The sequence below is a fragment of the Bos taurus genome, chromosome 2 (assembly GCF_002263795.3).
Source record: "Bos taurus isolate L1 Dominette 01449 registration number 42190680 breed Hereford chromosome 2, ARS-UCD2.0, whole genome shotgun sequence".
NCBI classification, from domain to species: domain Eukaryota; kingdom Metazoa; phylum Chordata; class Mammalia; order Artiodactyla; family Bovidae; genus Bos; species Bos taurus.
The window spans coordinates 86,625,138-86,638,747 of NC_037329.1; the positions used below are offsets into that span (position 1 = coordinate 86,625,138).

Genomic DNA, 13,610 nt, shown 5'->3' on the forward strand with positions numbered 1-13,610 from the left:
GGTATCAAGGAATCAAAAGCCAAATATATCCATAATAGAGTGGGTTTATTTGCATGGCACAATTTCAGAAGACATCCCATCCCCATTTCATATCTTATTTAAGACATATGTTTTCTACCTGCTCACTGGTACTTAAAATTTCAAAATTATAACCAATTCTTTGATTAAAGGTTAAGACTTTAATCTCTTAAAATGCAAGTAAGTAGTAACACATCGAGTTATCAGTAATTTGTACCTTTGGATGAATTTAACATATCCTGTCCTACAGGCAGTTTTTCACCTGGAGAAAGGAAGAGATCCTAATGACAGTGTGTTCCCCAAGTCTGCGTAAGGTAGGGGTGAGATTGCTCAAACAATTGCAATTTTACTTAAGAGCAGCTCTGTCTACAATCTCCCTCAGTGCTGTGAATAGGCATGTAGCTATGTAAATTCCTGGCTGATATTTAGGGCAACAAAAGTAGAGGTGACTTTCCTGATATCAAACACATGTCACAGCCAGAGGTGAGAAGTGACAGCCTCTGAAAAGCACTAAAGCAAACTGGCAACATTATTAATCAATAACTCAAGCAAGTAGAAGAGGCCCTAAACACTGAAGGTGGAACTGATGTCTCCTTCCCAGGCTAACGACACACGGAGGCGACTTGTGGTGTCAGACTCCTTGCTGCATTGCCATTTTTGTGGCTCTGTATCATCATGACAAGTTTTCAGAAACTCCCAGAGCCTTAATTTAAAATCAGAATGTCATTTCTAACCAACTTGTCCCTTTATTGTACTGATCTATGGGAGATTGGATCCACATAGTCCAAGGCTTTGGCATAGTCAATAAAGCAGAAATAGATGTTTTTCTGGAACTCTCTTGCTTTTTCCATAATCCAGCGGATGTTGGCAATTTGGTCTCTGGTTCCTCTACCTTTTCTAAAACCAGCTTGAACATCTGGAAGTTCACGGTTCACATATTGCTGAAGCCTGGCTTGGAGAATTTTGAGCATTACTTTACTAGCGTGTGAGATGAGTGCAATTGTGAGGTAGTTTGAGCATTCTTTGGCATTGCCTTTCTTTGGGATTGGAATGAAAACTGACCTTTTCCAGTCCTGTGGCCACTGCTGAGTTTTCCAAATTTGCTGACATATTGAGTGCAGCACTTTCACAGCATCATCTTTTAGGATTTGTAATAGGTTTTCTCGAATTCCATCACCTCCACTACCTTTGTTCATAGTGATGCTTCCTAAGGCCCACTTGACTTCACATTCCAGGATGTCTGGCTCTAGGTGAGTGTGAGTGATCACACCATTGTGATTATCTGCATCATGAAGATCTTTTTTATACAGTTCTTCTATGTATTCTTGCCACCTTTTCTTAATATCTTATGCTTCTGTTAGGTCCATACCATTTCTGAGCCCATCTTTGTATGAAATGTTCCCTTGGTATCTCTAATTTTCTTGAAGAGATCCCTAGGCTTTCCCATTCTGTTTTTTTCCTCTATTTCTTTGCATTGATCACTGAGGAAGACTTTCTTATTGCTCCTTGTTATTCTTTGGAACTCTGCATTCAAGTGGGTATATCTTTCCTTTTCTCCTTTGCTTTTCGCTTCTCTTCTTTTCACAGCTATTTGTAAGGCCTCCTCAGGCAGCCATTTTGCTTTTTTGTATAACTTTTTCTTGGGGATGGTCTTGATCTCTGTCTCCTGTACAATGTCACAAACCTCCGTCCATAGTTCATCAGGCACTCTATCAGATCTAGTTCCTTAAATCTATTTCTCACTTCCACTGTATAGTCATAAGGGATATGACATAGATCATATGTGAATGGTCTAGTGGTTTTCCCACTTTCTTCAATTTAAGTCTGAATTTGGCAATAAGGAGCTCATGATCTGAGCCACAGTCAGCTCCTAGTCTTGTTTTTGCTGACTGTATAGAGCTTTTCCATCTTTGCCTGCAAAGAATATAATCAATCTGATTTCAGTGTTGGCCATCTGGTGAGATCCACGTGTAGAGTTTTCTCTTGTGTTGTTGGAAGAGCAATGGGAATAATCATCCTCAAATTCTATTTCCGATAGGCTTGAGAAGCTTTCATCCACCTGTGCTGCCTGTTTTGCCACCCTAATCCCCCATTTCCTTCTGTTTGAACCCTCTCCTTCAGTCAAGCTATTTGGTTTGCCAGGTATTTTTCATTTTCCATCCTTTGTTTTTCTGTTGTAGTCTACCTCAGATGACTTCCTAGCCTTAATTCCTTCTGCATCATTCTAAGGCCAGCCCTTTGTCCTAATCTCTTGCAAAACTGACTTTAAGAAAAAGTTCATTTATTGATTTTATTCATGACATTCAACACATGTAAACTTTAAAGAACTTTAGTAGATTGTGTGCAAAATAGAGGTGAATAAATAGAGACATAGTTTTCAGAACAAATAGCCATAGTATGCAGCATGACAGCTCTTTGAGTCAAGAGAAATATAAGTAAAATGAGATAAGTGTGTATATTTGCCAGTTGTAACAACACTTCTTTCGATGTATCATTTTGTCTATGTGTTTAGTCTTTTGACTTGTTAATTTAACAAAAAAACTGCACACATGTTACTATGCAAGTTGCTGGGGGAAAGAAATGGTATGAAGCAAAATTTCTGTCCTTGAGGAATGGGAAATACTGATAAGAAGGCAAAATTTACACCTTAAAAGGGGGAGGAGCAGAAACACACAGTGTCCCGGCAGTGAAGCAGATGATATTTTATGTCCCGAGATGGACGGGGTCTAAGGATCTTGAGTGCTTATGGTGGGTTTTTTATACTGACTTGTAATATACCCCCTCTATGACTTTTACCCTGTCTCACCCCGTGCTCAGCAGAAAATAATTTGCAAATGGTTTTGATAGAAAAATACTATCTAACCTTTGTAAATTGTTTTCTTTAGATACCTGAATTTTTACTTTTCTATTGTTCTTACCTGTCTAATTTTCCATGCATAGTCAAGAAGTATTGCCTAACATATTTTGTTTTTTTTTTTAAATGTTTTAAATTAATCTGAACACTTCTGAGTAGTGTTTTAAATATAGAAATCAGAGGTGGAAGAGTTGCAGGGAATTACAAGTGTAAAAAATGCAACCAAAGTATTCTCCAAAGGTGACTTCTGTGCTCAATAACATTAACATAAAAGTTGAAACTTTGCTATGAATACAGCAACAGATTTTGTGAACATAAAATCAAAACAATCGAGAACAAAAGTCAAGAATTATTTAATCTTTTTCATAGTCATGTGATTTGGAGAGCAGTTGATTGTGTTAACATAGCTAGGCATCTAGCAAAGAGAGCCAATCACTATCTTTTATCACTCTTGGGGTAGAATCAATGTACGGGCTGGTATCACGCTGAAGCCAAACAATGGATTCAATTGAATACATTTTCTGCTCTCAGTATTATCAGTATACGTTGAGCTGAAGAATGGGAAAAAGTTGTAAGTATGTCAACAGCCCTCCGATGCAGCTTTAGTTTTAGTTATTGAAATCAATTTAAATTGAAATTAAGTCAAAAGTATTCTCCATCCATTGCTCTCTCTTGTTGTGAAGTTTGTATAGAACTTTATATTAGTTTGCATTTTAAAAAGCATATTGGGTTGTGTAGTAATGAAACCCAGGAAAAAAAAAAAAAACCCATTGGCATGTATTTAACCAGAGCTGGTTATTTAAAAACAAAATGTGTAGTCAGTGCGTTGAAACTGCTTACTCTTGGGTGTGGCAATGTTTTCTATACATTTTCTATATATATTGTGGGAATTGTCAGCATATGAGGGTTAGCAGCATTTTCACTTGGTACAAGGGTCCCAAGAACACAGGGTATCAGAGATGTATCAATAAGCAAGTATTTTGGGGAGCTTCTTTGTGAAATATTGTGCGTGAATCCTCGGGATTTGCTTTGCATTCCTGAATACTCAAGTTCTTGCAACAGTTGTAATTTAAGAGAGTGTAAGACTGTCAAATTGGTCTGAAAAATTCTGGAGAAGGTTCATGAAGTTTCAGTTCAGTTCAATTCAGTTCAGTCTCTCAATCAGGTCCGACTCTTTGCCACCCCATGAATCGCAGCATGCCATTCATGGCCTCCTTGTCCATCACCAACTCCCGGAATTCACGCAAACTCACCTCCATCGAGTCGGTGATGCCTTCCAGCCATCTCATCCTCTGTCGTCCCCTTCTCCTCTTGCCCCCAATCCCTCCCAGCATCAGAGTCTTTTCCAATGAGTCAACTTTTCACATAAGGTGGCCGAAGAATTGGAGTTTCACCTTTAGCATCAGACCTTCCAATGAACACCCAGGACTGATCTCCTGTAGAATGGTTTAGTCACTAGAAAATAGTATGAATGAAGTAAATTTTAATCATAGTGAGATAAAAACAAACATTTCTAATGATTACTCAAGGTATAGCTGACAATTATATCTTAGAATCAGAACAACTAGAGAAAAGAAAAGGTAAAATTATCCATTTATGCAGAAAGCTGCTCATGTGGTATTGATAGATTCTGTTGCTACCATGAATGTGGAGACAGAGGTCCTTTGACCTGCTCTGTGTGAGTTCCCCTTTCCTGTTCCATTGTAATTCAGACTAGGAAACATCATTCAGAGCTGGCTCCAGGACAGAGAATACTAACTTCATCACATACACCAAAGGCAGTAGACTTCCAGTAAGCTGGTAAATGTTAGATGTGTTCCTGTATCACTGAAAATTAGCAGTCTTATAATATTGAATTTGCTTAAAACCAAAAGATGCCCATCTATCAAGAGTGCTTTTTATCCATCTGATTTTAAATGTTTAAGTAAATTAAAAATTAAAGAAAATTATATTAATTCTAGTTAGCAAATGTATGTGTAACAACAATCAGATATTAAAGTGTACCAACTTTAATAAAATTCAAGTCTTATTTTAAACAATCTGAATAGATGAGCCACTATTGAACTAAAAACTAAAGCCCAGTGTTTTGATTAGAAAGAGGATAAGAGATAGATTATTTTGGTCTTCTTAGAAGGTCTAGAGAACAGATTGGCTTTTTATAGATTCACATATTCTTAAGCGATTGCCTTTTCAAATTTGATAACTCCTTCCTGAAAAAACAATGGACACAAGTAAGTATATTTCTTTCTAGATTTCATAGGAAGAATATCTATATCGGTTCATGTGTGCTGCTTGACTTAAAGGGGGAAGCAGTCGTAGAAAAAAGGTATTTTCATGTTCCTTTGCTTGGTGAATTCTAATTTATAAAATGCTAATCACCAACTTGCCTTTGCAGTAGAAATTCTACACTCTAATATAATATTAGCATTGCAGAACAGTTTATAAGTTCTACACCTCAGAAATGCTAGAGTTCTAGTGTAAAGTTTTTTACCAACTAGCAGTATGGCTTAAGGCAAGTTAGTTTGGGACTGAATTTTTTTATCTGTGAAATGGGGTTGTCCGTGATAGATGGTCATTAAGGTTACTTCTAGATATAAACTTCTGTGGTTCTAAGAATGTAGATGTAATTCAGGATAAAATTGTAATCTATGGACGGTTATGAGTAATATTTTGATGAAATCTCATCTTTCCAGTACCATTAAATAGTTACATTTAATGACTCTGCAATGATCCTAGGCAATTAGTCAAATCCCTACTGAGCTGGGAAGACAGTTTTTTTCACACAGATTAGACAATTTAATCCATCTTTGAGTAAAAGCGTTACTGTCCCCTTCAGTAAAGTTTTTGTTTTAAATAAATGATTTTGATCTTAACTGACAACTTTACACACCCCTGTTCAGGTCACATGTAATGCTTAAAGTGACACCAACCTTTATCTGGGTAAGTCCTCTGTTCTTTTAGATTGAAAGCCATGGCAAGGAATTAAGACCTTTTTGGAGATATTCATGTAACAGAACCAAAGAAAAGCTCTTTGTATCACTCCAACAGCAAAGGCAACTGGGAGCTGAGGCTGAGACATCAGATATGTAAATCAGGCTGCTGCCAGATTCTATCTGAGTTCAACCCAGCTTTGGCTGTCTAAGTCTACCTACTGCCCTGCTGGGGGATTATCTGAGGACATGCATCTCACCTTCACTCCTTGGCTTTGTATTTCATTTCCATCAGGATCTGTAGAGACATAGGAAGGAGATGAAACTCAAGTCAACCATTTTTCCTTTCTAACAACTTACATAAATTACTTATCTAAGCTGGGGGGAAAGGTTTGAAATTGTTGATTTAAGTATGGTTTGGCTTTGTTGGTACATTTCAGTTATCTAGTTTTATTTGTTTTCTCTACAACTGCTAATAACTGAAAGTTGACTGCAGAAAACAGAATAAAATAATTTTTATAAATCCAATGGAAGCTGTTATCTTAGAAAAGAGGATCAAAATGCTTTTATAAAGAAGTTTGTATAAACAATGATTTTAAGTTCTGAGAATATTAATAACAAGGTGTTTTAGAGTAAAAGTTCTGACTTTTATGACTAGAGTCTTTCAAATTATCCTCAGGGATACTCTTCTATGTTGAAGGTTAAATCACACTTGACTATCTCTTTATGAAGTGATCTATTCAGGTCTTCCCTGTAGCTCAAAGGGTTAAGAGTTCTCCTGCAATGCAGGAGACCACGGTTCGATTCCTGGATCAGGAAGATCCTCTGCAGAAGGGAATGGCAATCCACTCCAGTATTCTTGCCCGGAAAATCCCATGGACAGAGGAGACTGGCGGGGTCTGTGGGGTCGCAAAGAGTCGGATACGACTGAGCAACTACTACTATTCAATTCAGTTCAGTTCAGTTCAGTCGCCCAGTCATGTCCGACTTTGCGACCCCATGAACTGCGGCATGCCAGGCCTCCCTGTCTATCACCAACTCCCGGAGTTTACCCAAACTCATGTCCATCGAGTCGGTGATGCCATCCAGCCATGTCATCCTCTGTCATCCCCTTCTACTCTGCCACCAATCCCTCCCAGCATCACGGTCTTTTCCAGTGAGTCAACTCTTCGCATGAGGTGGCCAAAGTACTGGAGTTTCAGCTTCAGCATCAGTCCTTCCAATGAATACCCAGGACTGATCTCCTTTAGGATGGACTGGTTGGATCTCTTTGCAGTTCAAGGGACTCTCAAGAGTCTTCTCCAACACCACAATTCAAAAGCATCAATTCTTCAGTGCTCAGCTTTCTTTATAGTCCAACTCTCACATCCATACATGACCACTGGAAAAACCATAGCCTTGACTAGACAGACCTTTGTTGGCAAAGTAATGTCTCTGCTTTTGAATATGCTATCTAGGTTGGTCATAACTTTCCTTCCAAGGAGTAAGCGTCTTTTAATTTCATGGCTGCAATCACCATCTGCAGTGATTTTGGAGCCCCCCAAAATAAAGTCTGACACTGTTTCCATTGTTTCCCCATGTATTTCCCATGTGGGAAAAACAAATTTCTTATACTATGGGATTAACAAATATTTACTTGGGAGATTTTGAAGAGAACTTGAATCATAGGGTTTATTGTATGTTTTGGTCCTGAATTTATTTTGCCTCAAACAAGTAATATCGTTTTAAGATTTATTTTCTGATACTTGAGTATTACATTTTCTATAGGTATAATCCTACTAAAAACTTTATTTTTCAGTACTCAATTTAAAAGAGAATTAAGAACATGTAAGATTATAGAAAAATGGAGAACCTAGGAAAAAGACTAGAGACCAAAAGAGATTATATTTCAAAAAATACAATCATAAGTTTGAAGTGATCAATAATAAATAAAATGCATATTGTCTACATGTGTGGGTAATTAATATGTAGAAGAAATCAGTATCACAAATAAGATAAGGAAAAGGTGATGTAAATGGATAGATACATAAATGGATCCCCAACCCAGGGATCAAACCCAGGTCTCCTGCACTGCAGACAGATTCATTACCGACTGAGCTACAAGGGAAGCCTGTAGGGTAATAAAGTGGTGTCAACTGTTGAACTGACAAGAATGAGATCTGGGGATAGGCCAAGGGGTACTCTGTGATGAGACCACACTTTGGGGGTCTCAATGGAATCTTTGCAGTCAAGAGTCAAAGCATTGGGATAGTTTTTTAAGGAAAGGTTGACGAGGACAAACACTCAAAGGCCAATTGAGTATTTTGTTATTGATTTTACTTGCTTACTTTAAGATAGGAGATACTGTATGGAAAAGGGAAAAGCCAGGGAAGGAGCAGAAATTGTAGATGAAAAAATGATTCGTTAGGAATGAATTCCTGAAAGAAGCAGGGAAAGGTGAGATTGGAAGTAGGGGTTGGAAGAGTTAGCCTTGGCAAAGAGGGCACTTCCTTCTCAGGTTGTCACAAAGAGGCTGTGGCATCTTTGGAGGTAGGAAGTATAATCTTTTTGTACTCAACACTGAGGAGATACTTACTTGCAGTACAGTACTGTGAAGAAAACCGGCCACATACCAATAAAGAGTTTCTTTTTCGTTTAGTCAGAGAATATATTTTCCACTGAGAGCAAAACCAAGAGAAATGAATGTCAGTCAAGATTTTGTCAAAGGAAATTACCAATCTTGTCCCTTTTGAAGTGTTTCTTTAAAAGGAAACATTTGAACATGGTTGAAGTAGTTCAGTTATGGGCATGGCCTCATGTTTTTACTGATGGGCTGAATCTGATAACTTTGGAAAGCTACATTTCAGGTTCAAAACATGGCATGTGTGAAGGCCAGACAAATCAGAGGGAGTCTGAAATTTTAATTCCAGTTTAATCATTAATTAGTTCTATTTTTTTAGATGAGAATCTTAATTATTATAAGCCTTAGTTTCCTTTTTTCACAAAATTAAGGGAATGGTCCTGATAGTTAAGATTCTTTTAGCCTTAAAATGATTCTAAAAATGTAGAGTATATTAGGTCTTGCTCACGGTAAAGTCACTGAATGTACTTTTCTCTTTATGAATGTTTCCCTTGCTTGAATTTCATGAAAACATTTTGGATGCTATTTAACTAATTGGAACATCTGATAACTTTGAAAAATCCTAAAAATTCAGTTGATGTTGCATGTGTAGATGCTAAGCTTAGAAAAGACTAAATCAAATTGCCTTCATATTAAATTTTTCTTTGATGGTGAGTTTCACTCACTTGTAACCTGCTATAAACTAGGCTACTCTTAGCCATTTGATAAATTGTTGTTCAGAAGCATTCCACTTCTTCTTGGCAGTTAAAAGAGTTAATGCAGTTAAAAAGTTTGACGCAGCTTAGACCTTCTTGAGTGTCTAGTTTATGGTTTTAATAGTCAATTTAGCCCTCCAAATAAGTCACTTCAAGTGAAAAGTGAAAGTGAAGTAGCTCATTCGTGTCCGACTTTTTGTGACCCCATGGACTGTAGCTTACCAGGCTTCTCAGTCCATGGGATTTTCCAGGCAAGAGTACTGGAGTGGGTTGCTATTCCTTTCTCCAGGGGATCTTCCCGACCCAGGGATCAAACCTGGGTTTCCTGCATTATAGGCAGACACTTTACCCTCTGAGCCACCAGGGAAGCCCAAGTCATTTCAGACTATTATCCTATGCAGCAATATAAGTAATTGAAGTTTGATTGAATGACATTGGAGAAGGCAATGGCACCCCACTCCAGTACTCTTGCCTGGAAAATCCCATGGACGGAGGAGCCTGGTGGGCTGCCGTCTATGGGGTCGCACAGAGTCTGACACGACTGAAGTGACTTAGCATGAATTACATATCATATTTCATTCATTCATTTGAGCAGACTTCCCTACTAGACCATGGAGCCCCATGGAGATAGAAATGTGTCTGTTTCTGCTCCTCAGTGTATCATACACCTTGTAGTTACTACAGTGCTTACACATAAAAGCTGCTGAGTAGATATTTTTTAAATGAATGAATGGTATGATTTTACTCTTGTGGAGTTGTTAGGCACTAAACATTTGTGATTCAAATATCCTTTTCCATTTGAAGATTTGTAGTAATAAACCACTTCATATTTGAAAGTGATTGTATAAAATTGCAATCTGTTCAACAACATTTCATTATGAGTCTTAAGACCTATTATGTCCACTTTGGATTCTGCCTTGAGCTCTCTTTAGATCATTGAGCCAGACAGAGAAATCATGGAATAGCTAGATTAAAAGGGACATTTATTAGGAGTAGAAATGAAGAGGAACTGAAGAGCCTCTTGATGAAAGTGAAAGAGGAGAGTGAAAAAGTTGGCTTAAAACTCAACATTCAGAAAATTAAGATCATGGGATCTGGTCCCATCACTTCATGGCAAATAGATGGGGAAACAGTGGAAACTGCGAGAGACTTTATTTTCTTGGGCTCCAAAATCACTGCAGATGGTGACTGCAGCCACGAAATTAAAAGACACTTACTCCTTGGAAGAAAAGCTATGACCAACCTAGACAGCAGAGACATTACTTTGCTGACAAAGGTCCATCTAGTCAAAGCTGTGGTTTTTCTAGTGGTCATGTATGGATGTGAGAGTTAGACTATAAAGAAAGCTGAGCACCGAAGAATTGATGCTTTTGAACTATGGTGTTGGAGAAGACTTTTGAGAGTCCCTTGGACTGCAAGGAGATCAAACCAGTCCATCCTAAAGGAGATCAATCCTGGATATTCATTGGAAGGACTGATGCTGAAGCTGAAACTCCAATACTTTGGCCACCTGATGTGAAGAACTGACTCATTGGAAAAGACCCTGATGCTGGGAAAGATTGAAGGCGGGAGGAGAAGGGGACAACAGAGGATGAGATGGATGGTATCATCGACTTGATGGACATGAATTTAAGCAAGCTTCAGGAGTTGGTGATGAACAGGGAAGCCTGGGATGCTGCCATTCACAGGGTCTCAAAGAGTCAGACAGGACTGAGTGACTGAACTGAATTCAACTGAACTGATTAGGAATAGAAGAGTGGCTGGACATTCAGGAAGTGTTCATTTGCTTATTGGTGCCTTTCTTTGGCTATTTCTTTAGAAGAGTCCCAATTCCTTGTGTTTCTGATCACAACTTCTGTACCTATTTCTGTCTTCCCCTTCTTCACATACATATTTTTCCTTTCTCTTTCTCTCCAACAGCTGTCCTATTTCCCCTGCTTCACTCAGTATATTAATCACCTCTTGGTCTTTTTCCTTTCTGCCGAAATGTGAAGGGCAGGGACGCCATTTCAATGTTGTTGCCTACAAGCTGTGTGGAATCAGTGGTGATTATGACTCACAGCTCATTCTTGCCAATGGAGCCGTAGCCCTTCTCGAGGAAGGATCAGACCTCTGCCATCTTTGTGCCACTCAGATCCAAGTTTCCAACTTCACCGATACATTCAGTAGTCTTTTAAGCTCATCAATGGGTGATTACTTGTTCTAATTCTCATTACTATTGTTCCAGTACCGTTAGTCTTGATGTTGCAGTAACTTGGGGTGAGGGAATTAAAAGAGGAGGCGTTCATGAATGTGACCTGGGACTTAAAGTGTGTATGCATGTATTCAACAGTTGTTGATTTGGCACTCATGGTGTGCAGGCATGTTACATAACTGGAGCGGCCATAAGGTAAGTGGCTCTAGATGACGTGAGAGTGGATGGGGGTTGGAGCAGAGGTCATCCTTCCCTCTCTCAATTCCTATCTCTCATTTCCTATGGTTACTCCATGGTGCCCCGTTACCGGCAGTATCATGTGGGTCTTTTTGAATATCATCTTTACAATGTGCCAGTTTAAGGATTCCTGACAACCACCTTCTAATGTTTGTTTTGTGACAGATGATCCAAGAGAGCCGATTTCTCATAGAAATGGCAGACACAGTCCAGGAAAAGATTGTGCAGTGTCAAAAAGCAGGTAATCTTCCCGCTTGTCCCTATTTTGCTTAGAAAGCATAATGATGTTTCTTGCAGACTTTACTTTTTACTGTTAAAATTAAAAGATTTTATGTGATAGTTTAATGATACTTTGAGTTGCACTGAAGACTTTGTTTAGTACAGAAGAGATCTAGATGATAGTAAGTGGGTTGTCTGTGTGTATATAGAGATGGTATCTGAAGAAATCTAGAGAGGTGAGGGTTTCTGAACTTACTGTTGTGATTTGGGAACCTGTCAAATCTGCTTACTACTGATATGGAAACTGTGGTTTTACATTGCCTCTTAAGAACCACTTTAGTTTTACAATTTGAACCATAATCCTGTTAACCTTCTAGGCTTTTGCCCCATTTACTAGTCCTCATTTTAGGTCTGTTCTTTCTTCAAGGGTGTGATGGGTCCCATGTCTCTTACATCTCATTGTTTGTTTATTTTCACCTTCATCCACGACCCTGTACTTTTCCTCTCTCTTGGATCCATGTTCTCCCTAATCTATACACACACTAGTGATTATAATAAGGAAGGTGACACTGACAATTGCTTGATGTATATGCATATGATATATATGTTTAGTAAATATATACTAAACATATATATCATATGTTATTTTGGAGAAGGCAACACTCCAGTACTCCAATACTCTTGCTTGGAAAATCCCATGGGTGGAGGAGCCTGGTGGGCTGCAGTCCATGGGGTCTCTAAGAGTCAGACACGACTGAGAGACTTCACTTTCACCTTTCACTTTCATACATTGGAGAAGGAAATGGCAACCCACTCCAGTGTTCTTGCCTGGAGAATCACAGGGACTGGGGAGCCTGGTGGGCTGCTGTCCATGGGGTCACACAGAATCGGACACGACTGAAGCGACTTAGCAGCAGCAGCAGCAGCATGCTATGTTATTTAGTCCTCATAACAATTCTGCAAGGTAATCATCATTATGTCCAATCTACAGATGAGGCATTTTAGATTCTGAGAGATTGAATGAATTATCCCAAATACCATATCAACATGTGGCAGAGGTGACCTTTGAACCTAGACCAAAATTTGAAAATGGTGCTCTTCACTACTGATCTGGAAGCTTAAATGTTTCTGTTGAAAGGAAGCATGAAAATAATAATAATACCAAATACTTACATTGTGTTCCTATGTACCAGGCATTACTTTGAGAGCTTTGTATTTGTAGACTTATTTAATTCACCCAATTCCATGAGGTCAATACTCTTTGTTATTGCCATTGCACCGCTGAGGAGACTGAATGGCAGAGAGTTTCAGGGATTCATTCATGCTCATGGAGCTTGTCAGTGGTAGGGCCAGGGGATAGATCTAGTCTCTGCAGCCATGCTTTTACTATGTATTATGCTTATGATGTTAACGCCAGGCAAGTTAATGTGGTTTGAGTTGCATTAATACAAACCTAGTCGGTAGAACAAGGAAGTGATGGTAAAACCCTACCTCATGTGGGCTATTTCAATCCTATTTTAAGTACAGTGTTCCTGGATGTCATCCTTAAAGAGAGACATTATAATAAGCTGAAACATGTTAGAATGTTTAATCTGGAGAAGGGAAAGTTCTGGTAGACTTTAATCCAATATCTGCAAATATTTAAAGGGCTGCACTGTGGAACAGAGATTAGACCTTGTTGCTGAGTCTAGCTAGAACCAAGGGGTAGAAGTTCCAGGGAGAAAGACTGGCTTGATATCAATCATAGCTTTCCAAAGATGGAATGAGCTTACCAGAAAAAAGTGTGATTCCCAATTTTGAGGTGCTAAGACAAAGGCTAGAGAAACAGATGATGGTGATGTTT

At 38.6% G+C, this 13,610-nt stretch overlaps 1 protein-coding gene across 6 annotated transcripts in view; it reads left to right on the forward strand.

Moving 5' to 3' along the window:
* The window catches only part of PLCL1 (phospholipase C like 1 (inactive)), a 368,258-nt gene that overhangs the window by 305,954 nt on the left and 48,694 nt on the right, over positions 1-13,610 (forward strand). For 5 of the 6 annotated variants that reach the window (NM_001191279.2, XM_059875839.1, XM_059875841.1 and 2 more), the window contains one exon: positions 11,714-11,789. The exons of the other annotated variant lie outside the window; for it this stretch is intronic. In NM_001191279.2, the coding sequence (NP_001178208.1) occupies positions 11,714-11,789 (76 nt within the window). The remainder of the gene's footprint in view (positions 1-11,713; positions 11,790-13,610) is intronic. 6 annotated transcript variants of the gene reach the window in all.